The sequence below is a fragment of the Calidris pugnax genome, unplaced genomic scaffold (assembly GCF_001431845.1).
Source record: "Calidris pugnax isolate Ruff unplaced genomic scaffold, ASM143184v1 scaffold335, whole genome shotgun sequence".
In the NCBI taxonomy this organism is placed as follows: domain Eukaryota; kingdom Metazoa; phylum Chordata; class Aves; order Charadriiformes; family Scolopacidae; genus Calidris; species Calidris pugnax.
Genome location: NW_015091148.1, coordinates 619,003 through 646,513, shown reverse-complemented (window position 1 = coordinate 646,513; position 27,511 = coordinate 619,003). Strand labels below are relative to the sequence as shown.

Sequence of the window (27,511 nt, the reverse complement as noted above, 5' to 3'; positions counted from 1 at the left end):
GGCTGCAATGGCTGACTCAAAAGCAACTTTTTTATTTTTTTTAATTTCTTCTTTCCTTTCTGCTTGTTTTTAAGACTGGATTTTCCAGTTTAAAGGCACATAGAACAGGAAATGGTTAATTAAGTGTGAGCAGTGAGGACAAAATCAGATGGGTTTGGTGGGATCTAAACCAAACAACCTCCCCTCCCCCCCTCCAACCTGATATTAATTTTTTTTTTCCCCTCCTCCCTTTAGAAATGTGGGAAAACAAGTCATGAGCATTGGTGCCCTTCCCAGCTCATTTATAAAATAAATATATAAAGAAAAAAAGAGAAAAGTTGGCTTTTTTTGGTTGCATTTTCTTCTGGTTGAAAATGCAAAGAGGAAAACTGATTTGGGTGGGTTTAGAAACGACTGAGTGCCATGAAATTCCATGTTGTAAATAAATCTTCCCCGTTGGTGTATTTCATCCTTTAAAACCTCTACTGTCCCTAAAATCCATCGTAGAAATGAGTTAAAAAATTGTGTGTGTGTTAATATGGCACGAGGAAGAGCGATTGGGGTGTTGCACCGAAACACCCAAGAAGGATAAACTGATTTAGAGTTGTTTAATTACAGTGATTCTTCAAATAACACTTAAAGCTGCAAATTATGTTCATGATCATGGGGAACCATTTTAACGAAATCCTTTCGAAGTATCAGACTGTAAAGAAAAGTCAGTGCTGATAAATATGTCGTTTTGTTAAAAAAAACACCCTGACTTTTAAAGTTGGTGTAGTTTTGTTTAAAGTATCTCGTTGCTGTTTGGGAGCTATTTTTGATTTATCTTTGCTGATAGAAAAACTTGGAGAAACTTAAGAGGATTTTTTTTAAAAAAAAATCTTTAAAATTACTGCCTGCTTTATTCTTCAGAAGGTTAAAAAAGAAAAGATTCTTTAAGGCAAAAAAATAATTCAGTTTTCCCCGTTAAGATGAAGGATTGGTTTGGGGGAGGGTTGGAGCTGGGAAGCTGAAAAGCCCGAAGTCGATGGGGTCGAAAGAATGAATGAATGAAGAGAGGAGGAGGGGTGAAGGGGGGGAAAAAAAAAGTGAATCCATCAAGCAGACATTCCAAATATGAGGAATGTGGAAGTGAGTCGACCAGAGAGAATGAAACCAAGCCATTTGGGGGGGGGGAAGAGGGAGTTGGGTTGATAATAGCCTGTAGACGTAAAACTAAACGTGTATTTTTAAGTAAAGCTCATTCCCCAGCACGTTGAAGTTTTAGAGGGTCCTTGTGCTCCCGAGCAATGGTGGGGATTAATAAATGTTGTTTATGACGTGAGGATGTAGTGTAGTGGGTAGAAATGGATGGAGAAATCTTAAAATTGCCTTTTTTTTTCTTCTTCTTAGTCTTTGTTTCAAATGAGTGTTTTCACACCAGAGAAATGGTCTCTTTGCCTGTGCATAATCGCGCAATTAATTGTTTATAACGAAATATCCTAAAATTTTTTGATAAGGGCGGGTGGGATTTCTTTGTTTGTCAGTATTGATCAAAAAATGTGCCTTTCTCCCTCCTGACGTTCGGATTCTCTGAGAATTGGACTGAAAAAAGTTCCCCAGTCCTTCTCCATTAAAATAAAGACACTGTCTCGAGTGCTGAGAAAAAATATGCTTTTAATCCAGTCTTAAAATCGTTCTCTTCCCCTTAAAACAGGTCTGGCTTAAAAGTTATAGTAGCATTAATAAAAATTAGCAACACCCTTGTTTACAGCAGAGCTTGGGAATTGAAAGGCAGGATGAATGCTCCTTTCTGAGGATGTTGAGTTTAATGGGATTTGGTTTGTTGCTACTTTTTTTTTTTTTTGATTACCAAAAAGGGTAATAAACTTGAGTTCTTCTTTGCTTTATTCCTGTGAGCCCCCAGCCCTGAGCCGAGAGCTCTCTGCTGCTGATTTTACACCTCTGAGAACTGTAGACCTCTGGAAATTAATACGGTTTTGATCATTTCCAGCTAGAAAAGCTAGAAATAATTTGTTGTTAAATTAATCATTAATAATTCGTCAGTAAATTTCATCCATGAGGTCTAAAGCTGAGACAGTTTAATCAATTTTAACATATTTTAACATACCTGGGAGAAGGAATGTGTTTACGAATTTACAGCCTGAAGTGAGAGAAATGCCTTTATTTCACCTCTTTCCAGCTGGCAAATATGTCCAAGAAATTGTAATTTAACTGTAAACTTTGTAGTCTCAAGTTTTGAATCCGCTGGAGATGGAGCCCGTCCTGTGTAGATGCCCTTTGTTAAGAGTTTGGTGATTTTTAAATTCCAAAGAAATGAATAAATTGAATTCCAGAGAGAACCTCAGGGGCAATTGCTGGGGCTGAACCCGCTTCTCCGGTTGAATTTGCTTCTATCTTTGTCTTTTAGGTTAAAACCCAAGCAAACAGAGATATGGCGAAGGGAAGTTGGGGTTAAAGTACTCGCTTTGAAAATTGAGACCTTTCAGAATTGGGGGGAAAAAAAAAATAATTAAATAAGTAAATAAAATGGAGGTTTCTGCCCGCCCCAGCCCAAGCCCCCAGCGATGTTAATGTTTTCCAGAGTTCCCGGGAGGGTTTGGGGCGAGTTCAGGCTGCTGGGGATGGTCCAAGGTTGGCCCAGGGGGTGGCAGCTCCAGGCTGGAGCAGGAGGAAACATCTCCAGCCCCTTTGCCCTGTTGGGGACACGGGCTCCAGCCCCCCCTGCCTCCCCCCTGCCGCCAGGTTTGCTGGATTTAGGAGTGGAAGGTGCCTCTGTCAATGGCCCCCCCCCCCATTTATTTTAATGATGCCACTGGTTTTATGGAACAGTTTTGATGGGGAGAAGTGGGAGCCTAAAGCAAATACAGAGGGAAGCCCCCGGGGGACGCTGGTGTCTCCCCCTTCCCAAGAATTAAGGAGGGGAGGAGGAGAAAACTGAAAAACTGAGGAGCCTGAAACCTGGAAGGTGCAGGTTTCTTCTAAAAAACAAAAAAAAGCCCTTTAAAGAGGTTGCAGAGACTTTTCTTTTCTTTTTTTTTTTTTTAAGCGTGGTTTTTTCACCAGAGAGGAGCTTTTCAAAAGTTTTAGGTGAAAACTCTCATTTTCACTGTGACTGGAGGCATTTAAAAGCTTAAGTGAGGATGTGTGCTCCTAAATTGCCCACTTTGGACCATCACTGCCAGTCGTCTTGTTGGGGGTGTGGGTGAGAGGGGCTCCCAGTCGCTGGCTGGACCCTGATAGACCAGGGGTTACTGGGGAGGGACCAGCAGAAGAACTGGTTTGCAAGGTCTGCTTGTCCTCCTGACTGCCAGGCTGCTCCTTGAGGGATGGGTTTTCAGCCTTTGTGCGCCTTTAAATTCTTATTCTGCCCAGTTTGAAGCATGGAAATGACCTGGAAGGGTCCAGCACTGATACCTGGCGGGGGTAAAAAATGTGTTTGCCCAGCAAAGTTTAAAAAAATTGAAGAAAACAAGTGTCACAAGAGAAAAATGCATCAGTGATGGGGCTGGTGTCCTACATCTGCTTGGGATGGCTCTTGGCTGCTGCAGGGAGAGGCAGGAGGAGTGTCACTGAGGCAGTTATGGAATAGTCTGCTCACCAAGAAAGGGTTTCTTTAACCTATTTTTTTAGGAAGGGAGAAGCCCAGACCCATGGGGGTGTTTGTCCACTCCAGAGATATGTGGTGTTTGATCCCAGCTGCCTTCCAGGGTCTCCTGCTCATACATGCGAAACCTGTGGGGAATTCAGCTCAGAGACCTTTGCTGGGTTTTACCTGAAAATTGAGAGTTTATCCTGGAGGTTGTGGAGCCGGGGGGGAGGGGAGGGTTGCAGGAGACAGGGTTGGAAGGTTTTCCAACCAGCAAGACGTGTTAAGGGGTGTCCATACATCTCCATCCCTCTCTCTGTCCTTGTCCTTGCGTGTTTTACGGTGAACCATGAGATGTTCTGCCCAGGTGGCGTGGAGATGGGTGTCCCTGCTGAGGGGACAGGCTGGGGGAACGTTGGGGTTGGCCAAGGTGGCCTCGGGAGGTCCCTCCCCACCTGAGTTCTGCCCTGAGCCGAGGCAGATGGCTGGGACCGAAGCAGGCTGGAGGGTTTTACACCACCTCTGTCTTGGTGGTGTCCCTGCGAAACGGTGGGAAAGTTAACGTGAGGTGGTGTTTTAGGCTGGTTTTCTTAAAAGCAGTGAGTGTCTTCTGCTTGTGGTGGAATAACCCGCTGAAGGGGGTGGAAACCAGTTCCCCATCCATTTATGTCCAGTGTCCGTAGCCTGCTCTTGAAGATGCTGGAGCCGTCTTCATGTCTTTAAGTACATAGATTTAAAAGGAAAAAATCATGCTTTAATTGAAACCTGCTTGGTTTTCTCCTCTGGACAGAGTTAGCGATGGATGGGGCTTTCTGGGAAGGGTCTCGCGAGGGTCGGGGTCCTGCAGCCCATTTCTGGCTCCTGCCAGCCCTTCCAGTTGGGGACATTGTCCGACTCTTGTCCCCTTCCCTGGGGGCTCTGTTTTATGAGTGTGTGAAGTGAAGCCGGATGCTTTTGGGTATCTCTGTGGCTTTGGGGTGCCAGAGCCTGTTCAGAGGTGAGGCTTTGGGGTACCCGGGGTGGGCTGTGTGTGTTGGGAAGTCCTCTTGGGAACCTGTTCATCCTCCCCGTGGTGATGCCCCGGCTCGAGCCCGCTCCGGCTGCCGGTACAGCCCCTTGCACGGGAGCTTCCCCAAGGAGGCTAATAAAACCCAAAAAGTCCAGGGGGGGGACAGTTTATTGAGATTCTGGCTGGAGGCGAGGGGCCAGGAGCTGGTGGAACTTGGTGGGAGGGAGTGGGGACATCCTTGGGGATGAGGACAGGATGGGAGCAGGTGGGAGGGCAGTGCCAGGGCAGCGGCATGGGGACAAGAGCATCCCTGCTTCTCTCCCACCTCCTGATGCGAAAGGAAAGGGTAGAGCAGCCTTCCTGCCAGGGAAAAAAAAAAAGAAAAAAAGAGAGAAAATAAACAAACATAAAAAATCTGTCCATCCGTCTCGGAGGAGCCCTCGCGATCCGTCAGGAAATGGGTCATTTATTTTATTGTAACTGACACTTGGGAGCCCTGACATGGTCAGAGCTGAAATTTCACACTTTTCTGGCTACTGTAATTGTCTGGTCCCGTACGGAGCAAACCGCTTTAAAGAAAATAAAACCCTAATCCACGGGCATCCCCCCCCTACCCCCGGGCAGAACGCCGCTCCGTGCTTTTATTTGGGAGAGTGAAACCCACCAGGTTGGCTTTAAGATGCTCCATCCCCCTGCGAGAAAAGCAGCAGCCGCCCCGAGCAGCGGGAAGCGCTGGGAGCTGGCAGGGCTCCACGCAGCGCGGCGAGACGCAAATCCCGCACGGTCCGGGGGTATTGCCGTGTGTAAACAGCACTTGAGATTACAGGGAAATTGATTTGCACAAAGAGGGGAGAAAGTTTCGACTCTGCGGCGATTTCCTTTTTTTATAATTTCTTTTTTTTTTTTTTTTTTGACGGAGTTACATTTTAATTTTTTTTTAATATATTTTTTTTCTCTTTATGTTTTAAAAACGTATTTATTTATTTATTTATTTAGGCGGCGGTCGGCCCCCCTTCCCGGGGGGCCCGCCCCCTTTTTTTTTTTTTTTTTTTTTTTTTTTTTTTTTTTTTTTATTTTTTTTTTTTTTTTTTTTTTTTTTGACGGAGTTAAAAGCGGAGATCCTGGGAGAGCAGCCTCCCGGACCGGAGTGTAAAAAGAGACAAGAGAATTGTGATCTAGAGCCAAATAAAAGGGAAGAGAATTAAAAAAAAAAAAAAAAAAATGGCTCTCAGGGCCAGATTTTCACCCACAATTGGAGCCAGATTTTTCCAACTTGCCTTTAAGCGTCTAAATAAAAGCTCCGTTTTCAGAAGTGATTAGCGCCCGACGCGCCGAGCACTCTTGAAAAATCTGACCGTCGGGATTCCCTCTTATTTCTGGAGATTGGGATCCACCAGCCAACACCCAGGAGGTTTCAGCAGTTTCTGGTCCTCCCTGGGTCCTGCCCCTTCGCCCCCCAACGCTCCCAAGGAGGGGCTGGGGGCTGGTGGGTCCAGAGGAGACACTTGTCCCCCTGCTTTTTAGCTTCTAGCCGAAGGGAGAGCCATTGTGTTTAGTGCTTGTGGTCAAAAGTTTGGCCAGCTATTTGGGAATTTCGGGAGCGTGCATGGACAAGGGATGAGGAGCTGTGGATGAGGTGCAGAACCTGGTCTAGTGGGAGGTGTCCCTGCCCAGGGCAAGGGTTTGGAACTGGATGATCTTTGGGGTCCTTTGTGACCCAAACCTTTCCATGATGCTATGACTAAGGGAGGTGAGGATGCAGCGGTGCCCGAGATGCTCCATTCTCCTTCTGGCTCTACGTTTCCTCTGGTGTTTATCACCTGGCTTTGCATGAACCCCTGTGCCATCCGAGGTGATGGGATCAGATCTTCTGGTTGGGTCGAACGCAGGGAATTCCCTGAAATTAAACACGATCTGTAATAAGGTGTGATGAGCAGCAGCAGCGTTTGCCTGCGAGGTGTCGGGAAATGCTGCATCCTCAAGGGGTGAGGGGGTGACTTCTGCCGTCCTGCCCTCTAACCAGGGCTGTCTGCCTTAACCAAATGATTCCTTGGGTAATACTGGTCACATCCAAGCAGACTTGGTGACCAGGGTGGGGAGTTTTGTATGTATATATACATACAGACACACATATACGTGTGAATATATACGTTTTCTTTGCTATGAAGACATTCACGTGTGTTTTGTGACCTCCTGTGCTTCCAGCCTCTGGCATAAAAGTGTTTACAAACAAATTGATCAAATGAGCAAAGCCTAAAAGAAAATTGTGCTCTCTCTAAGGGAGAGGAGCTTGTGGCTGCGACAGGCTTTTACGGAGTTGTTTGTTGGGGTGTAATTTCATGAGAAGCCAAGAACCTCCTATAAACGTTGTGCTTTTAGGCTGGGATTCACGAGGCTTCTAAGGATGTGCTTTTAAACGGGGGAAACCATCCTTTTGAAGTTAATGGGGCTGCTCCGACGGTAAAATGAGGCGCGTGCTGAATTTGAGCCTAAACATACAACTTTATATGAACTTTATATAGTCATTGTTTAGCGTTCGGTTACAGCTGAGCTAATAACGCAACAAATTTCTCCGACATCTGCAGCCTCCCCTTGCTCGTGGCAGAGACGCAAAGTGGCTGTGACTTTTATATGTGGTATGTCTTTGGGGGGGAAGAAGGGAATATTGGTGACTCTTTAAAAGCTATGGCTTGAGTGAGGAGTTTCCCCCGGTGAGCCCTTTATCCGTGATGTCGTTCCTGTGCCCGACTGGCCGCACACCCCTGCGTGCCTGGCACCAACAGTTGCACGGCACAAATTTTATATTTAGTTTCCTCCCCCCCATCCCCCAAATAACTTGCTCGTGCGACTTTGAAAGCTGCTTCTCGCTCCCGTTTGCGCCAGCGAGACTTGGCGAAGGGGAGGTTCACGGGAGGCAGACGGGAGAGAGGGCACGGACGTGTCTGAGGGGAATTGGCTCAGGAAAAAATCCAGATCAGATATTCCGGCGGCTTTGTGCCGGGTTTCCCTAACGATGCATTGGATTTATTTGGGGGGGTGTGTGTGTTTTTGTCGGCTTGGCTTTCCGTGTTGCCTGTGCCAAAGCAGGGAGGGCTTTAAATGGCTTTGCTCCGGCACCGCTATTTACTCTAATAAAAGTGAACAGCAGCAGAGCAGAAAAGCCCCTTCTTTGCTGTTCTCCAGCTCCTGCCCTGTCCTACCCCAGCCTCAACCTTTTCCTTCTCTGATTCATGACCCCCCCTCCCCTACCAAAAAACCACCCCAAAACCAACAAACACGAGACATCTTGCCCTGTCTGGAAACTTTGCATCTCCTCTGCTGCTGGTCCAGCTCCAGAGGGATGAGGGAAGCAGCTGGGGGGGGTTTAACCCTCTCCCAAGCCCAAGGAGGAGCACAGCCATGTCCATGCTGGATCCCTGGGCACCACTGGCTGCCCAAGGTGGGTTCATTGGCATCTTTCCCCCTGCCCCCAAAGGGTGAGTTTGGTTTTTTGTGTGGACTCTGTGTGAAAAACCTTAATTTCTCATTTTTCAATGGAAATGCTAGATTTCCCGTTCTTGGAAGAGTTTTGCTTCACCCTCACCTCCTTTCTGAAGAGGAAATGCAAGAGAAAACGAGTCTGGCTTCAACCAGATTTGGTGAAGAACCCTGCTCTTCTATTTAAAGTTTATGCTGGAAATGAAGAAAAAACCCCACTTTTTCATCTTGTGCTTTTTCATCTCAGTTGCTTTCTTCTCTCTACCTTCACTTGAATGGAAGCATTTTGATTTCACTTGTAGCTCTCAGTAGAAAAACCATCGCAGCTTTACTCCAGCTGCGCCACCAAACCTGCCACAGATCTCTGTGTCACCCCAACGATGCTGGTGCCAGGGCTGGAAGGGGCTTTGGGGGCTCCTGGCTGGGATCTGGACTGGGATTTGTGCCCAATGCACTGGGGACAAGTGTGTTCCTTGCAGCCCAGGCTGCTGGAGGTCTGACCCCCACCCCTGCCTCTGCCACCTTCCCACCCAAACTGGGAGGACTGGCGGGGCTGAGCCACGGGTTTTAACTTGAGTTTTGGTGAAAGGGTCTCCACCCTTGAATTAAGTTCATAAGATAGTTAAATCTGTGTTGTAACTTCTGGATTCTCCCTTCACGAGTCAGCTTTGATCTCGGAGGGCTTGTCTGCCTGCAATCGCTGCACTGGTTCAACCTGATTTGGCGTAAAACAGGCTGGGTGCCCCTGGCACCGAGCCCCGCACGGAGACTCTCTTACATCCATCTTTTTTTTTTTTTTTTTTTTTTTTTTTTTTTTTAATCCAGTTTTATCTGACAAACCCCTACGTGCCAGGCACAAGGGGCTGTGGAGTCGTGCCACTCTCCGGCACCGTAGCGTTGCGGAAGAGGAGCCCTCAAAGCCACCGGTCCCTGTGCTGCTGCCTCCTCCTCCTCCTCCTCTTCCTCCTCCTCCCGACACAGACCTTGCTCAGAAAAGCCTCTCAGAAGTCACAGGCAGTTTTGTTTCCTCTTCCTTTCTCACGCTGCCATGTGCTCGTGCATCTGAGGTTGTTGGGGCCCCGAATCCTTGCAGCTCCCCTCGGCTTTAACCAATCCCTCCTTATTTCCCCTGCTCCGAGCCCACGGGATTTGTGAGACCTGCAGTAAGAGGTCAATACCCCGCTGGCTTGTGGAAGGGGCTGGAAATACAGAATAAAAAGGTGGCCCTGACCACTTTCTGTAGGCAAAACTATATGAAGTGTATCTGTCAATCACCCTGGCAATGATGCTTAATTATTGAGAAATTAGAGTGGTGTAAGACCTATCCCAGAGCACGTGCTGATGGGATTTGGGGTTCCTGCTGACGCCGGCTGCGTGGGAGCTGCCCGAAGCTTCGCTTGGCTGCTTGGCGAAGCCTGGGCTCCTCTCAAAGCATCCCCCAGCCCATCCCACCATCAGAGCCACTGGAAACCAGTTAGAAGTGTGTCTGGGCACAGGAGGAGGGCAGAGGTGCCCTCTCGTGGTGAGGAGAAGTGGGTGAGAAGTTCGTGGGTGGTACCCAGCTGCCTGCTGAGACCCCATCCCCAGCACCCTAACGAAGGCGGTAACGAAGGGTGGGGGTAACGAAGGGTTCCACACCACCTCAGCTTTTATTTTGTGCATTGTTGGGCTTGGGGGAGGATGGCAAAGACCGTCTTTCAGATGGTCCAAAGTCCAGACCTGGTGGACTGAGACATCTCCTGCATCAGTGGCTGATGATGTAGCTCCTGAAGGCTTAGGTCCACGCTTAGGACCTTTTCTATTCAAACCTGGCCTTCAAAGTCCAGACCTGGTGGACTGAGACATCTGCGTCGGTGGCTGATGATGTAGCTCCTGGAGGCTTAGGTCCATGCTTAGGACCTTTTCTATTCAAAGTTGGCCTCGGTGGGTGAAGGGAGATGCTCTGAAATGTGCAGAACACATCAAAATACAGAATGTTCTTTATCTCATGTGCTTTTATTCAGGTTTTTATATCGGCGTCAGGGATGGAGGCACCTTAACACCTGGGTGGAGTTGGCCGTGTGCCCTTCGACGCTTGAGGACATGCAGATGATGCTGCGTGTTCCTTTGCCCGGCTGTCTTAGCGTTTGTTGCCTTGTGCTGTGCTCTGGTGATGGTCCTAGAAATGCTCCAGGGTCGATGGGTAGAAAATGGGGTGAGGAACAAGTCCCACTTCTGCCACCCCTCTACATTTCATGGTCTGGAAGGAAATTTGCCTTTAAATATCACATTTGTTGGTGTGTTCATAGTCCAACCAGTGCCAGCGCCAGGGGTCAGGTTTGATTAAGGTTAATTTGAGAGTTGAAACTTTAATTTTTTTTCTTAAGGGTTGGAAATCTCCCACCACTGGCTGCTGGGTCACAGTGGGACCGAGCTGCCCCACGGCTGGAGGTGGCCGGGAGGGAACTGGGGTGGTTCTGCCATCAGTTTGTCAGAGGCGGCGTGTCCTGCTGAGGGTTGGGGTTGGGTTGCTGGTTGTGGGAACCCACCAAGTTTCGCTGGGCTTGGCTTTGGGGCATGTTCAGAGCATCAGAAAGAGCTTTTCAATACGTGGCAACCTGCCAGCAAATTAGAATGGAAAGATAATGCAAAATGGATGCATTGTATAAAACTCATCCATCTTTCCTCTCTATTACTTACTGTTAAACTTGTCCTGTCCGCAGATACTTGATGTATTGACTTTGGCAAGGACTAACTGCAGAATTCTTGGGGGATGATTAGAGTCTTCCTCTGGGCAAGTTGAGGATAAGGGTTTTTGAGATTTCTTTTGAGATTTCTTGCCATCTTTTGAAGCACCGAGGTACTGCCTCGAGAGGAGGTTGGTGCTCAGCTGGGTGTTCTCCGTGCCAGCACCATCTACCTGGGATTGGTGGGGGGAAAACGAGGAGTGAAAAGGTAGCGTGGAGGTTTAATAGAGGAGGGAATATAAGATAGAGGATTTTTCCTACTCTGGGTGTCAACGGGTCCCTTCCCTCTGCACCCAAGATGCAGCAGGTCTTCTAACAGCGGGAATGAGTTCTTCAAGGCTTTCAAAGGATGCTCATGGATGACTTCTCATTCTCGGCAGCTCCCTGAAAAAAATCTAATCAATTATTAGGCGTGCTTCTCCGTGTACAAAGCATTTCCAAAAAAGAGCTAATGGGGAGAAACCAATTAGACAGATTTATTAGCCCAAGATCAAATTCTGGTTGCTGAGATGATTGATGGAAAGGATTAATCATGACGTGCTTGCTTGCCAGAGATAACTACTAGCCAAGGCGAGTGGGTCTGTATGAGACTCCTGTGTGGATGATGTGTGTCTCCAACATCCCATGGCTGGTTCACTCCTGTGTCCTTCCAACTGCAAGAAGCCAAATGTCTTTGTTGCCTTGGCCTGGTCTCCTCAGGAGGGGCCTCTTGGATCGTTTCTCTTCAAAGGATGAGCCCAGTTTTCTCTCTGCTTTTCTTTCTGCTACTGCTGCTTTAATCTTGTCATTATACATATTTGCATATTTTTTTCCCAACCTCCTCTGCCTTTTATACCACCCCCAAATCTCGTTGCCATCAGCCACCCTGCAGCTCTGGCTTTGCTGTTGCGCCGGCGCAGCTGGGACTCTCTTGCCTTGGCCATGTCCCCCAGCGAACAGCGGCCACTGTGGCCACGGTGGCTTTTCACTGGTTCTAGAGAAGTTGTTTCTTTGTGAAGATGTAGGATGTGAGGTCAAGCAGGTCACCGGAGCTGGAAGGAAGGAGGATAGCAGCTCAAAAAAACATGACATTCTTTTAGAAGAAAGGGTGTTGGAGTTTAAGAGTTTGTTGTACTGGAGACGTTAAGTTGAGGTCTGGTGGGAGAAGGTGTTTTGGAGGCAGAGGGATGGTTCTCTGGGAGACCTTTGCTTTTTCTTTATGAGAAAAATCATTGTTTAAATCGGTGTTTCCTGAGCAGGCTGTAAGCTGGGTCCCTTTTCAGGACAAGAAGAAGGATGTTCTTCTTTCCTATTCCATCCCTCTGGGATTCTGCTCAGTTGTAGCACATTTGGGAGCTTTTTGATGGGGTTCTACCACTCTTTTTTCTTGCTCTGTGGGACTATACCTGACCTGCCCCATTTCACAGCCAAGGTTGTAGTGCAAACCCACCTCAAAAAGCAGCTTCAGCGGTGAAATCAGGCTTTGAAGGAAGGGGCCAAGGTGGAATTATGGGGGGACTGGGGAGTGGTGCAGTGGGGCACCAGTAATGGGGAGTAGCACAGCCAGGAGAGGGCAGTGATGGCCTTAACGCTGGCAGAAAAATTCAATGCTGTAAAAAATGCCCTTAATTTAGGGCTCATCCCCCAACCTTTAGGAAATGTCAGTTCAAATATGAATTTTTTTACTTATATGCTCAAATTGGATATTATTGATATTTGACATTGTGGTGTTAATACTCAAAACCAATGTGATGCCTCCAAATCTCAGAGCTCTGGTTTTAGGCTCTTTGCAAACTCAGGGACTTTTCCATGTTTCCTCCCCATTCCAATACTGAGGTTTTTCTTCCAAATCACAAAGGTTCTGAAAGTTCATCCTTGAGCTACAGCACGTCCATGAGGAGCTGGGTCAGGAGGTTTGGATTCGGAAAAAAAATAAATCAGATATCTGTCTCAAAGCTTAGTAATGTTGCATTTGAAGAAGGAGTTGAGGTCGTTGGCCTTGCTTGAGCATCGTCTGGTGTATTTGGTGTGTGATACATTTTTCTCCTGCCTTGCCAGCGTGTGAGCAGTTTTCTAGTGAGGACCTCGTGTCCCTGGTCCTGCTTGGGGGGGTCCATGTGTTGGTGGGTTTAATTGTAGAACAACAAATCAGCACGTGGGGAAGCCGAGGGATGTGTTGGCTTGGAGGGCAGTGCAGGAGGTGGCAAATCCCAGGTGAAGTGGCTGAAGCCCGGAGGCAGATCCTGTCTGGATGGCGTTGAGTTGTGCTCAGAGGTTGTGGTGGGGACCTGCCCTGGGCTTCCAGCAGGTGCCTCCCGTTTTGTGCTTTTGTCTCCTGGTCAATGAAGGGAGTTGAGGGATAATATTCCTGCTTCGCGGAGATGCCGGCGAACTGAAAGCCTATCAATTTATAAGGGAAAAGCAAGTAATTTCAGCTACAACTTTTCTCTGAGTCCCCCTGGCAACGTTTGTGTCTTAGCAACCGCATTTTCCTATTTAAAAATGTTTAAAACATTAAAAAACAACAACAACAACACATTAAGCACAGGATTAAGTGCTTTCCTGAATCAAAGCCTAACTAGATAAATGAAATGCTGTTAATTGAATCAGGGATGCACTGTGTTTTCAGCCCCCAAATTTGCATAACATTTGCATTTGATTGAAAAGCCATCATTAATGTTGTTCAGTTCTAGTAGGTCCCCCCATGTCTCTGGCTTTGGCCGTCCTCCTCCTGCCCCGAGGAGCTGTGTAAATGGTGTTGGTAGGAGATGGACGGGATGGGGCTGGTGCTTGGGGTCAAGGAGAGCCCCAGCGCTCGGTCCCTCAGCCTCGTGGTGCCATTAGTCACCTCTGCTTTGAGAAATACATGGTGGGGGACAGAGAAGGTCCAGGAGATGTTGGATATAAGGGAGATGCTGCAGCCAACATCCCACAGAAAGCATCTGGTGTGTGTGAGGCTCCAGGGTGACTACAGAGCTATTGCAAGTCCAGAGGAGGCCACGGAGATGCTGGGGGGGCTGGAGCCCCTCTGGGCTGAGAGAGTTGAGGGGGTTCAGCCTGGAGAAGAGAAGGCTCTGGGGAGACCTTGGAGCCCCTTCCAGTCCCTCAAGGGGTTCCAGGAAAGCTGGGGAGGGACTCTGGATCAGGGAGGGGAGCCATAGGGTGAGGGGTAAGGGTTTAAACTGGAAGAGAGAAGATTTAGATTAAGTATTACGAAGAACTTTTTTGGTGTGAGGGTGGTGAGAGCCTGGCCCAGGTTGCCCAGAGAAGCTGTGGCTGCCCCATCCCTGGAGGGGTTCAAGGGCAGGTTGGAGGGGACTTGGAGCAACCTGGTGTGGTGGGAGGTGTCCCTGCCCAGAGCAGGGGGTGGCCCTCTGAAGATGAGCCTTTTAGAGCATGGTGCTCCTGCGATGCAGGCGGTTGTGAGTGTCCTGTGATCCACGAGGATCTGTTTGGGAAATGTTGTTTGGGGCTAAATGCTCAGAATGCAATAGTTGGGGTGACCTGAGCATCCTCTGTCCTCCTCTCCTTCCCTGTGCCCACCACACCGATCCCTCTGGCTGCCTCCGTGATGCTCAGGGCTGAATCCTGTTGGTAAAATAACCCAGGTCCTTCCCGGGCAAGGAGAGGCTCTGTGTCTGTCCGTGTCCTCCTGCCCCCGAAATCATCACCCCAAAAACACCCCATGGGACTCGTGCAAGAGGGAGGGGAACCCTCAAGCTGCGTCGCCTCTGGCTCGCGGTGGCCAGCCCCAGCCTCCCGCTGGCCCCCGGCCAGGCTGCCTGCTCCTAACTAGCAAGTGCCCCTTTCTTGGGTCCCTGCCACCGCTGCCACCCGTGCCAGTCCACTCCAGGGGAATTACCAGCAGATTCTTAATTAAGTGGGAGGCTCTGGCCACCCTCTTGAAGGCGATCTCTGGGGATGCATCCAGGGGTGAGAGGAGAGGGATGCTGATAGCTGGATCTGCGCTTGGCTGTTTCCCAGTGAGGTTTAAAAATTAAAAACCAAACCAAAACAACTCCCCACTCCCACCCCTCACCCCAACTTAATTTGGAATTCTTAATAACGATGCTTCTGCCTGCCTGAGTGATCAGGGTTTCCTGTGATGGTTGCAGCGAGTACCAGTCCCTTCATGCTGCCGAGGTGCCGTGGGTACCTGAGGGTGAGCAGCTCCGAGGATGTGGTGGTGGCAGCAGGAACCAGCGATGCCTTGTGGGCTGGGGGGGGTCCGGGTGTGTTTGGGACATGGAGTGGTTTCCAGCTGGCTCCAGGGCTGTCAGGAACCAGCAGTGGGAGTTTTCTGAATGAAAACTGCTGCTTTTTCCTGTTTCACCTTGATTTCTCCCTCCTGGGAAGAGATTCCTCGTGGTGTACTTTGGGTTTGACCCACGTGGTATCGATGGGCACAGCGTGAGAAATCTCCATGGAGCCTGGATATCGCAGGATCCTCCGTGGCTTTTTGTGGTTGGACTCGATCTCAGAGGTCCCTTCCAACCACTAAGATTCTGTGATTCTGTGGCACTTCCCTCTGTCTTTTTGCTTTCCCCCCACCCCAAGTGAGGTTTAACCTTTGGCGTGTTGAGCTCTTTAAAGAACTGGTTGGAGGAAGACCCAAGGAAAGGCTTTGATGGAGCAGAACTTGGTGCTTCCACTGCTCGGGGGTGATGAGAGACTGACCCAAGATGTTGTCTGTGGTGTGGCTCCGTGGTACGGGTCCCATCCGGTCTCTGCTACAGTCCACTTGCACCAGGGTGGATGGTTTTTTCCCCAGTGAACTCAGCCCGTGGCTGGGGAGGGTTTGTGGAGAGCATCAAGGGAACTTTAAAGGTCTTGCTTTGCCTCCTGGTTCTGTAGGAGACCCAGAAGATCTGTATGGGGCTGCCGGGTGCATTGGCTGGTTTTTGAGGGCTGCAGGTTGGGCATTATGGGATGCTAGAATCCCATTAGCACAAATAGCACTGTCAGTGCAGAGCAGGTGGAGGGTGACACTAAGATCCATCCCTGGGACTCGTGGTTCCTCTCCCCTACAGCCCTGCAACCATTCGCCCTCCTCTCTCCACACCCAATTTTTTTCTCTTTTCTTCTTTTTAAATAAAAAAAATCCACCAGCACATGGGCAGAAGCCATCCAGATTCTCAAATAGACATTTTTTTACCAGGTTGATCGGCTCGCTCCGTCTCACCCCAAGGATCTGGGAGGGTCCTGCCTTGGGCATGAAATGAGCAGCATCCGTGAGAGCGGTTGCCTTCTCCCGTGGGCTGGAGATGCTGGGGCTGGTCCGGGGGGGCACGAGCGCCGGTCCCGGCTGGCAGCCAAGGCCGGGCGAGCGGAGGTTGTGAGAGGGAGGAGCTCCTGCCTTTGGCACACGGTGAATAAAAAGCCAAGGAATCGCCGTCTCGCGGAGTTATTTATTTGGAGTAAAGCTCCGCTGGGCGCGGAGGTGGGAGCAGAACCGGGCTGTCACGTTTGGTGGTGCAAAAAGAGCTGGCATTCCGCACCAAGGATTTAAGTACAGCGAGACCTGCTCCTGGCAAAGCAAATAGCGGGGTTTATTTATTCATGACTTCCTCTGTAATTCTAACCACAGCCGCTGCCGAGCGCGCCGACGGAGCCGGATTCGAGCAGGGGCTGCTCAGCGGAGGGGGAGGTTTCCACCCGCCGTGGGGGCAACTCCACATCGAGCCAGACCTGGCCGAAGGGGTGACGGACGTGGTCCCCATCCCGCCCCACATGGACACCCTGGGAGGTGGGTGGATTCCTCCCAGGATGGGCCAGGAGTCAAGTTTTCCAGGTGCCAGCTCATCCCGGGATTTCATGGATCCCACTCGGCTTTTGTGGGGCTCACTCGGTGGGGCTGATAAAATACCCATCTCCCTCTGAGACCCGTCCCCTCCTCGCCGGGGATTTCATATCCGTCAGCGATGGAGGCCGCTGGGAGCGGCAAATAATCCCGGTGGCGTGGTCGCGATGGGAGGAATTACCGGTTAATTAACATATTAATAAAAGCACAGCGGCCCCGGTGAAGTGCAGAACAGCCCCTTGCCTTGCCCGCCGGCCGGCAGGGATGCGGGCGATGCTCTGCCCGGGCAGGTGCTCCAGCAGGCTCTGTGAAGAAAATCCAATTTATTTTATATATTTTTTTTAATTATTTTTTTTTTTAGGGGAAGAAAATTAGATGCCACCAGCAGAATTACGGTGCGAGGACATAAATGGCTCTTTTCTCTCCATAGCACATTGGATTCTGGTCACGTATGTGCCGAACACATGCTCTGCCCGTGCAGATGCTTGTAGCTATCTGGAGAAGTTTCCGTGGCAGGGGTGGGCGGTGGGAGACCTATGGGGTTTCCTCTATCGCTTCAAATCCTTTTGACCCTCCCTGGACTGTGACATTCTTTGCATTCTGAATTTCTTAATCTCTCTCCCATTCATTTTGGGATGCGGATTAGCATGTAAACGAGAGGTCTGGTTTCAGGGCACGGTCTCCCCCTTTTTCTTCCTGCAGCCCCCTGCAATCTGCAGCAGTTTTAAGGGTCGAATTGGTTTCTTTTTCCCCATCCACCCTGTTTTCATCTGTAGTAGTGACAAAATTTGGTGTTTTGGAGCCTTCCCAGTGGTTGAGCTGGCAGGAGCACTGAAAATCTTATTTTTTTTATGCTTTGTTTTGACCTTTAGAGGGGAAAGCAGCCCCGAAGCTGGCCACCCCATCCCTCCGGGCTGAATCTTTGGTGACTTTGGGAAACAACAGTTCTGGTTTTCTTTGAAACCAACAGACCCAGCCAACCCTTTGGGGGATTTTGGTGTGTGTGGGTGTGCACCGGGAGCACGGATCAGAGGGGACGCTCGAGGAAGCTGCTTTTACCTGTCGGGATGAGGAGGAATCCCTTCCTGTGTGGCCAAATCCCACTGATTGCTTTGGGCTGGTTTGTGCCGAGACAATTTCTTCTTCTCATTGACAAATGAGCCGAGCCACCGTCTGAAGTTGTGTAATTAGAAGATAAGGATCTGGAATCTCATTTTCTCTCCTTTTTTTTTGGGGGGACACGTTATTTCACATGCTCATAAGCACTTTGAATTTGAAGCCAGGTCTGTGATGAGCAGGTGTGAGGGTATTTACTCGATACAGTGCTCTGAGCTCCGAGCTGCCCACCATGGTCGTGGCGGTTCATCTTCCTTTTCTTTAGGCATCTTAAAATTCAGTGGTTTTCTGGAATCTCATTTTCTCTCCTTTTTTTTTTGGGGGGACACGTTATTTCACATGCTCATAAGCACTTTGAATTTGAAGCCAGGTCTGTGATGAGCAGGTGTGAGGGTATTTACTCGATACAGTGCTCTGAGCTCCGAGCTGCCCACCATGGTCGTGGCGGTTCATCTTCCTTTTCTTTAGGCATCTTAAAATTCAGTGGTTTTGGTTATTTCTGAAAAACGGAGGCCAACGTGGGGGGAACCAGCCATCCGTGATGGGGCTGGCACGGTTTGTGTGTGGGTTGTACCCACAAAGTTGCCTCCTTCAAAGCCTTGGGCACCCGAAGGTGTCATTGCCTTTGGGTGGGGGGTTTTGGGGTGTCCGTCAGCGCCCTGGGGTGCCGGCAGCCGCCGTGACGTGGTGTCGGAGCTGCTGGATGAGCCCACGGCTGCTCTCAGCTGTCTGTGGCAGCTGCAGGACGAAGCCGGGGGGGGAGAGGGCACCCCCCGGGGTAAATTTGGCATTGGAATTAAAAAGAGAGTTTCTATTTTGGGAAAAGTGAGGTTGGGAAGAGCCAAAAACGTGAGCGGAGAAGCAGGCCGAGACCACGCCGGGTGGTGGAGCCGGGATGCCCGTGCCTTGATCTCTTTCTTGGTTAAAATCCAGCCGGGTTTTTGGATGTGGCAGTGATGCTCCAACGGGTCCCACCAGTGGCATCCCAAGGGTTGTCCCCTCGTGCCTCTGGGGCAGGTTCTGGGAACGTATGGTTCCTTTTTGCTTTCTAATCCTTCCATTTAATCTGGCGAACCTCCAGCCGTGCCCATGTCAGGGCTCCATCCGGTGCCAAAGGGTCAGGGGGTGGATTTTGGCGTCTTGTTCTCGGGGAAGTTCCAGGCGTAAATAAATCCAGCACCAACTGGGCTGGGTGTAATTAGCCAAAAGCGATCAGAAAGCCCGGTAGTGTGTGGAAATGCAAAGCTTGATGAGATACGTCAACGTGCAATGCAACAGTTCAATGCAAAGTGGCCGCATTTCAGACGCCAAATCTGCTTTTTAATCACTTTTCCTTTATTTCAGGAGCCGGAAAATTCAAATCCGGAACATCCCACCCCAGCTGCGATGGGAGGTAAGAGGAGCAAGCGGAGAAGCTGTAGCTATAAGCAGAGCTATAGCTCAGATTTAGGGGCTAATTTTTCCCCGCAGGTTTCTGTACTTGGGATTAAAGTTGATTTATCCTTTTCTTTGTTATTAATTGCATCTAATTATACTAGATCTTTGCATCCGCGTAGCTTATTCCTCCTCCATTACAGGAGTAAATTCAACTGGTAGAAGCAACATAAGCTACACCAACAAAATCCCTATTAATAACAGGGTTTGTATGATTTATCTATTGTATAAGGAACAAAATGGATCCTTTCTTCCCGCCGGCTGCTGGGACTTCTCCCCGATTCTCCCCCCTCAGCGTCCTGGGGCAGCCAGGAGCTTCCTTCGTCTAATTGCTTGTGAAATCTTAATGACTAGAAAGCTGCCTTTATTGATTGATTGTATTTCCCTGCTCTGTCCTGACAATCCCAGTGTAAAGTGGGGTGGGTTTTTTTTTTTTCCTCCCTTTTCCAGGTTCTGGATGGTTTGCTAGCCCAGTACGGCACTGTAGAAAACTGCGAGCAAGGTAGGACTGGAAAAAAGCTGCCAACTTGCTGTTATTTAAGATATTTTCTGCTCCAGCTATTTTTGGGGGAGGGCGAGGAGAGACACGCGGTTTTTCCTTTGTCAGCAGAAGCGGTGGCTAAAGATGTCAAAAGGTCTCAGCCTGGTCGCTGGGGCTCTTTTTTTTTTTTTTTTTTCCCTCCTTTTTTTGGTTCCCTGTTGCTCAATGGCCGGTCCCGTGCGGTGGTTTTGGGGTCACCATCGTTCCCGTTGCACCCGAGGGTACCCACCAGCAGCCGCGTGGTGGGAAGGTGCGGGATGCTCTCCCGGGGCCGACGGGGACGTTCTGTCTCCACTCCACAGATTGTTATCTCAGCCTCTAATGGCGAGGAGTTGAGACGGGGGAGGCTTAATATCGCCCCCGGGATGTTTAATGAGAGTAGAGTTACCATAACCCTCCTAGAAACGGAAAGGCTCGGAGGAGCTCCTGGGAGCGTCCCCGGGCTGCGGCGAGGGATGGTGGGATGGAACTGGCTTTTGGTGGCTTTGCTGCAGAACACGAGGGCATTTGGGGATCCTTTAGACACGGCAGGAGGGTTTGTGCTGCCCGGGGTGATCCCAGGGTCCTCAGCCCTCGGGAGCTCTTCTCCCTTGCAGGAGAAAAACATCTGCAGATCCTTGGGGAGCCCCGGCGGGGACTCGTCTGGGAAGGGACTCCATGCTTTTTTTTTGGGGAGGGGGGTCTTGGCCTGAAGCATTTGTGCTGCTTCTCTGATTTCTGCCTCTTTTGCTCGCAGTGAACACGGACAGCGAGACGGCCGTTGTCAATGTCACCTACGCCAACCGGGAGCAGACCAGGCAGTAAGTGCCCCGTGTCCCCTGGGAGCTCGGGCTGCCAGCCCCTTCCTCCCTCACAGAAACCAGGGTTGAGTCAGATTACCCCCAAATTCCTAAATTTTTGGCTACAATTGCAGCAAATCCTTGAGGAACCCCCTAGAACTGTGGTTTCTTCTCCTTCACCTTCAGATGGACATCTGCATCTTAAGGCTTTTTTTTTTCTGTAGTTCAGAGAGTAAAACCATAACTTTTTGGTCAAGAAGTGGAGATTTTCTTGCACTTACGTGATTTTGGGAGTTATGTTCCCAGAAAAAGTAACAATGAGACCAAATATCACAGGAGCTAGGAGGTGTCAGGCAACAAGTGTCCTCTCTGGCTCATGGACATGTCATTCGGGACTTTCAGCTCTGTTTCTCAGCCTGCCCAGGGAAAATGAGAGTTTGCACTAAATACAAAAGGAAAATGAATTGGTTTTTTTCACTGCTGTTTATTTCACTTTCCTTTTGATCTGACGGAGGGCTTGAGAAAGCTGGAAAAGGGACAGGATCAGCCCTTTCCTTGGAGAGCAGCCTGGAGGAAAGCGGGAATTGATTGATAGGCTTTTATTCAGGAAGGTCTCTGTCACCGAGGCAGCTACGTCTCAAATGTGGCCACCGTGGCCGCGCCGACGTCCCTGGGGACATCGCCTGTGGTCACTCCACCAAAGCTCTGGCTTCCAAAGGGCTGCTCAGCCAATAATACTTCAACTGTCAACCCTAAATTTGCTGTGGTGGCGTGTGTGGCCACAGCAAAACTTCATGGGGGGGCACCCTCTTGTTTTACTCTCTGTAATAACGCGGGGCAGGGTCTGGCCATGGAGCCCAGCCAGGAGAACACTCCCGGTTTGTCCTCCCGTCCCTTGTCCATCCACCCCAGCCTGGCACTTTTCTCCCCATAAGGTGAAATATTTTGAGTTTCTTGCCCCAAGAAGTACCCAGAAAAGAGTTTTGTGCAAGTAGTTTTCCTGTCGGACCTGAAGCCCTTCTCCCCTGCATTTTCCTCCTCTGGGAATGCATGTGGTTCATTGAGCATCTTTCTCTGCTCCCTTTGCATCCTGCGGGGATGGGGCTGCTAGCAGGGAAAGTCTCGGTTTGAGCCTATTTTAGGGGGTTTGTTTTGTTGTTTTTTTTTTATTGTAAGAGTTGGGTCACTGACTGTTTTCTGGAGAGGTGCGATGTTGAGTTTCTGTGTAGAAAGCCGGGCGGTTTGAAGGAGCGGAGGAGAGCGGTGGCCAGAGCTTTGCTCTTGGTGCCAGCCCCATCTATCGACAGCTTTGGGCTCCTGCAGCTCCCGAAATTCCACCGGGAGGTGGATTGGAATTATCAGCCAAAAATCATAAGGCAGAGGAGACACGGGGATCGCCCCCTGCCCCATCCTGCAGGGCACCCATCGCTCCCATCCCTCCCGTGGGTGCTCGGAAAGGTTTCCCCTAAAATACTGTGACTCATCGGGGTTGGGTGGAAAGTCCTGCTGGATCCTCACAGCATTGGTGACATTTTTCCCTGCTCCTGGTGCTTCTTTGCTGGTTGTTACACCAGGGAGGGCTTGGCCCATTTTGGGTTGAGCTGATGGGTTGCCACTCAGTGTGGGGCCGTGCCAGGAGGGACCCCCTCACCCCAACCCCTTCTCCCCTTCCAGAGCCATCATGAAGCTGAATGGGCACCAGCTGGAGAACCACGCACTGAAGGTCTCCTACATCCCTGACGAGCAGTCCATGCAAGGCCCGGAGAACGGGCGGCGGGGCGGCTTCGGGGCGCGCGGTGCCCCCAGGCAGGGCTCCCCCGTCACCGCGGGGGCACCCGTCAAGCAGCAGCCGGTGGACATCCCTCTCCGCCTCCTGGTGCCCACCCAGTACGTGGGTGCCATCATCGGCAAGGAAGGGGCCACCATCAGGAACATCACCAAGCAGACGCAGTCCAAGTGAGTCCCTTCTCCCACCAGCTGGTTTGCCCCTTGCTGAGCCCAGTGGTCTGCAGTGGGGTGAGGCTGAATTTTTTTTGAGAATGGGCTATTTGAGGCCCTTCCTGTTCTTCTGCCGTGCAGGGCAGTGTGTCCAAGAGCCACCTTCCCATGCCCTGTCCCAACCAGGGCTGCAGTTCCCCACGTGTCTCCCTTGGCTGGGCTGGGACCTGGGCAGGCACGTGGGGAGGTCGCTGCTTCAGCCGGTCCCATTTAACACGAGCCTGTTGAGCTTCACCCACCCGCCCTTGCACTTGGCCCACGAGCTTGTGTTGGCTACAGCTCTTGTCCCCCTAGGAAAGCTTTATCTAAGACATTAAGTGATGGACAGCCCACCCCATCCCCCAAGCACGTGCTTGTTCCACTACTTAATCACTCCCGTTGCTTAAAATAAGTAGATACTGATGCCTTATTTGGATTGCTGTGATTTGGGCTTCTACCCACCCCGTCCATGTGGAGTGTTGAGCCCAGAATTAACTCCTGTCTCCTTCCCTGGGTGCCTATAACCTTACGCTCGAGCGTGAGCTCCGGGCAGTCAGTCCATGGGGCCATGGGGGGAGCGGAGCAGGCTGGAGCTGCAGAGCTGTTCCCCGGCCCCAGCGCCCATCCCCTGCTTGCAGGATCGACGTGCACCGGAAAGAAAACGCGGGAGCTGCAGAAAAAGCCATCAGCATCCACTCCACCCCCGAGGGCTGCTCCGCCGCCTGCAAGATGATTCTGGAGATCATGCAGAAGGAGGCGAAGGACACCAAGACGTAAGGTTTCCCCCCTGTCTTGCTGTGCACGTGTATCCCACCCGTGGCTCTTCGCTGGGAGCTGGCACCATCCCAACACCCAGAGCTGGGTGATGCTCCCATGTCTGCAGGAGCTTTGGCTTGGGGGACCAGGGGACTCCCAGAAAAGGGACTGTACCAGTCCTTCTGTACCAAATCCCTCCTCTTCTGGCTGCAATAATCCTTCGTGTTGATATTTTTTCCCCGTTCTTCTCCCAAGAGCTGACGAAGTGCCTCTGAAAATCTTGGCCCATAACAACTTTGTGGGGCGCCTGATCGGCAAAGAAGGGCGAAACTTGAAGAAAGTGGAGCAGGACACGGAGACAAAAATCACCATCTCGTCGTAAGGCTCCTCGCTCCCTTTGGGAGTCCCTTTGGTGTCCCCTCCCCATCCCTTTGGTGTCCCCTCCCCATTCAGGCTGCAGAGCTCAGGACCAGCTGGTTTGATGGCTGGGACTGGTGTTTTACTCTTAAGCCATGTTTTTGGGGTGAAGGCAGAGTGGACTTCCCAGTGCCAACCATGATGCTGGTCCCTGCTCTGTCCCAGTACGTGGTGGCAGTGGCACCCCATGTCCCCAGCACCCCAATAGCACCCATGAGAAGGACCAGAGGACCTGGTGTAGTGCTGGTCGAACAGGGCAGGGTCTTGGCGTTGACGCTGGCTCTCCCATCAGCTTGCAGGACCTGACTCTGTACAACCCTGAAAGGACCATCACGGTGAAGGGCTCCATCGAGAACTGCTGCAAAGCAGAGCAGGAGATCATGAAGAAAGTGAGGGAAGCCTACGAGAACGATGTGGCTGCCATGAGCGTGAGTGGGGTTTGGTCCTGCCCCGCATCTGGGCTGACGGGAGCTCTCTGGGAGGTTGCCCCGAGAAAGGCAATGAGCGTTTCTCCTCTCTTGCCCTCAGTTGCAGTCTCACCTCATCCCTGGCCTTAACCTGGCTGCCGTTGGCCTCTTTCCTGCCTCTTCCAACGCAGTACCTCCTCCGCCGAGCAGCGTCTCCGGGGCTGCGCCCTACAGCTCCTTCATGGTACGTGACCAGCCGGCAGCTGGAACCCCACCACAGGGTCATGGAAACCCAGGTTGGAAGGGGCCTCAAGGACCATCTGGTCCAACCTTTCTTGGCAAAAGCACGGTCTAGACAAGGTGCCCCAGCACCCTGTCCGGCTGAACCTTAAAAGTGTCCAGTGTTGGGGAATCCACCACTTCCCTGGGGAGATTATTCCAAAAATTTCCTTTTATGTCCAGTCGGAATCTCCCCAGGAGTAACTTGTGCCTGTGGTGAATCCATGCTGGCTTTTTCCAGTCACGGGCTTTATTTGATTTGTGACACCCTCAGGAGAATTTGTTCTGTAACTTTCCCAGCAACTGAAGTAAGACTGATGGGCCTATAATTTCCTGGATCCTCCTTTAAGCCCTTCTTGTAGATGGGGGTGACGTTAGCTTTCTTCTAGTCTTCTGAGATGTCCCCTGGACTCTACAGCTTCTCAAAGATTATGGAGAGTGGCCTCACAACGATGTCAGCCAGCTCCTTAACACCCTCGGGTGGATAGCATCAGGACCCATCGATTTGTAGGGGTGACTGCTCTAGCTCAGGGATCTCCCCTGCATGGAGAAGACCCTTGTTGATGGTCAGGGATATGCCTTCAGCATCCCCTGTGGTCAGCAGGCAGGGCAGGTCCAGGATCTGGTCTTTTAAACTATTGGAAATGTGGTGGAAAAGGTGCTCAGACCCCATAGAGTCTGGTGGTGGCTCAGCCCTGCACCCTTGGGAGAGGTGTGGGCATCACTTGGAGGGGTGCTTGGAGTCCTGATCGCCGTGGTGGCAATGTGCCCTGAATGGTGACACTACCCTGAACGGTGACTCTGTACCCACAGCCTCCGGAGCAGGAGACCGTGCACGTCTTCATCCCCGCGCAGGCGGTCGGTGCCATCATCGGCAAGAAGGGCCAGCACATCAAGCAGCTCTCCCGGTTCGCAAGTGCCTCTATCAAGGTAGGGTTGCCCCATGGGGACATCCCCTCTGCCAGCACCCACTCAACGGGTGCTCTTCTGGCTGGGAAAACCACCCAAAAAGCCCAAGCTGGGGGCCCAATCCTGCTCCACGCCGCAGCCACCGTCTCTCTCCCACCTCTAGATTGCCCCTCCGGAGACGCCGGACTCCAAAGTGCGCATGGTGGTCATCACAGGCCCTCCAGAAGCTCAGTTCAAGGTTCTCCTGTGCTGCTGTCACTATGGGGGATTCAGGGTGTCCCTCTGCTGCCCTGCAGAGCCGGGAAGGGAGGAGCAGGGGGGGTGACCCCAGTTTTGAGCCCAATCTGTGGCTGGGTAAACCCACCATCAGCTCTCCCAGGGGTTGAGCTGGTTTGAAACCCTGAGGAACTGGGATTTCATGGGATCCTGTCCCATCCTGGGTCCTGGGGATGGAGATCCACTGAGCCAGTGGGGATGTCAGTGGGTAGGACATCTTGGGTGATGCCTGACTTCGTGCTCCCTCCCCTCCACAGGCGCAAGGCAGGATTTATGGGAAGCTGAAGGAGGAGAACTTCTTCGGACCAAAGGAAGAAGTGAAGCTGGAGACGCACATCCGGGTCCCTGCCTCGGCCGCAGGCAGGGTCATCGGCAAAGGGGGCAAAACCGTAAGCAGAAGCCATTCTTGGGTGAGGTGGGACATCCCTGGGAGGGTGGGCTGCTTCGTGCCAGTGCCTGGGGACATCCCAGGGTCCGGGCTGGCCTTTCCCAGAGGGACAAGGCATGAGAGGGTGGTCTTTGCCCAGGTCAACGAGCTGCAGAACCTGACGGCAGCAGAGGTGGTGGTGCCACGGGACCAGACCCCTGATGAGAATGAGCAGGTCATTGTGAAGATCATCGGGCACTTCTACGCAAGCCAGGTATGGCCCTGGTAACTCCTGTGCTAGCACTGGTGGATTCTCTGATGGCTAATTTGGGGTTGTGTTCATATGTGTATCCTCCTGTGTAAGTTTTTTCCGTGCCTGGCTGGTGGTGTTTGTAGGAGTGGGTGATGGTGAGCTGTGTCTTCTGTCATAGGTGATGGTGAGGGATGGTGGGGGAAGCAGGGTGAGCTGTGGGGGTGTGTGCACACACAGAGTGTGACCTCCCAAACCCAACTTCTGGAGGAAACAACACTAAAATGGTTGGAGTGTGTCCAGAGGAGGCCATGAAGATGATCAAAGGGTTGGAGAACCTTTCCTATGAGGACAGGCTGAGAAACTTGGGGTGGTTCAGCATGGAGAAGGGAGACCTTGGAGCCCCTTTCAGTATCTGAAGGGGGCCTACAAGAAAGCTGAAGAGGAACCTTTTGCAAGGGCATTTCAGTATCTGAAAGGGGCCTACAAGAAAGCTGAAGAGGAACTTTTTGCAGGGGCATTGAGTGATAGGGTGAGGGGTAAGGGTTTAAACTGGAAGAGAGAAGATTTAGATTAGGTATTAGGAAGAACTTCTTTGCTGTGAGGGTGGTGAGAGCCTGGCCCAGGCTGCCCAGAGAAGCTGTGGCTGCCCCATCCCTGAAGGGGTTCAAGGGCAGGTTGGAGGGGGCTTGGAGCAACCTGGTCTGGTGGGAGATGTCCCTGCCCAGGGCAGGGGGTTGGAACTAGAATGACCTTTAAGGTCTTTTCCAACTCATACCATCCCATGACTCTATGAAAATTCGGGCAGGAAGAGATTTCCAGGAGCCACCTCGCTCACCCCAGCCCCGCTGAACTCATCTTCCACGAGAGGCAGAGCCGTTCCCCTCATCCCCAGGGTCTCACCAACCCATTCCAGGTCTCCCCGTTTTCTCTTGTCACCCGCAGATGGCTCAGCGCAAGATCCGAGACATCCTGGCCCAGGTGAAGCAGCAGCACCAGAAGGGACAGAGCGGCCAGACGCAAGCGCGGAGGAAATAGGAGCAGCACCGACGCCAGCGTGAAAAGCGGGACAAGCCGATGCCGGGCTTAAGAGTGGCTGGGAATCAGTTACCGTAGAGAGATGCTAATTTGTTTCATTAACCGAGATTAAAAGGCAGTTTGATTGGCTTCCAGGGTAGATGGCTAGGGTAAAAACACACCAAAAAAAAAAATTAAAAAAAAAATAATAATTTGGGTCCGTTTTTTAGGCTCCACGTGCCAAGGCAGCTACTTAAATGAAGCGAGGGCCGGCGCGGCGCTTGGGTGCCCGGGGATGACGGCGCTGGGTCCCCCCCTCGCGGGTCGGGGCATTTGCCCCTCTCATTTAAGTAGCCTTTTGGGGGTCCCGTCCCAGCCGGGGCACCCGGCGGCTGCGTCTCCCCCGGCCCCTCGCTCCCTCCCTCCC

The 27,511-nt window shown here is 51.2% G+C and overlaps 1 protein-coding gene across 1 annotated transcript in view; it reads left to right on the top strand.

Annotated features, from left to right (window-relative positions):
• The window catches only part of IGF2BP1 (insulin like growth factor 2 mRNA binding protein 1), a 29,162-nt gene extending 1,869 nt beyond the window's left edge, over positions 1-27,293 (top strand). Inside the window, exons 2-14 of the mRNA XM_014958966.1 lie at positions 19,020-19,068; positions 19,560-19,611; positions 20,387-20,450; positions 22,104-22,385; positions 23,045-23,179; positions 23,418-23,540; positions 23,872-24,007; positions 24,108-24,230; positions 25,079-25,195; positions 25,338-25,412; positions 25,708-25,839; positions 25,978-26,091; positions 27,013-27,293. Coding sequence (XP_014814452.1) covers positions 22,111-22,385; positions 23,045-23,179; positions 23,418-23,540; positions 23,872-24,007; positions 24,108-24,230; positions 25,079-25,195; positions 25,338-25,412; positions 25,708-25,839; positions 25,978-26,091; positions 27,013-27,105 — 1,323 coding nt within the window. The 5' untranslated portion in view covers positions 19,020-19,068; positions 19,560-19,611; positions 20,387-20,450; positions 22,104-22,110 and the 3' untranslated portion in view covers positions 27,106-27,293. The remainder of the gene's footprint in view (positions 1-19,019; positions 19,069-19,559; positions 19,612-20,386; positions 20,451-22,103; positions 22,386-23,044; positions 23,180-23,417; positions 23,541-23,871; positions 24,008-24,107; positions 24,231-25,078; positions 25,196-25,337; positions 25,413-25,707; positions 25,840-25,977; positions 26,092-27,012) is intronic.
• The last annotated feature ends 218 nt before the right edge of the window (positions 27,294-27,511 follow it).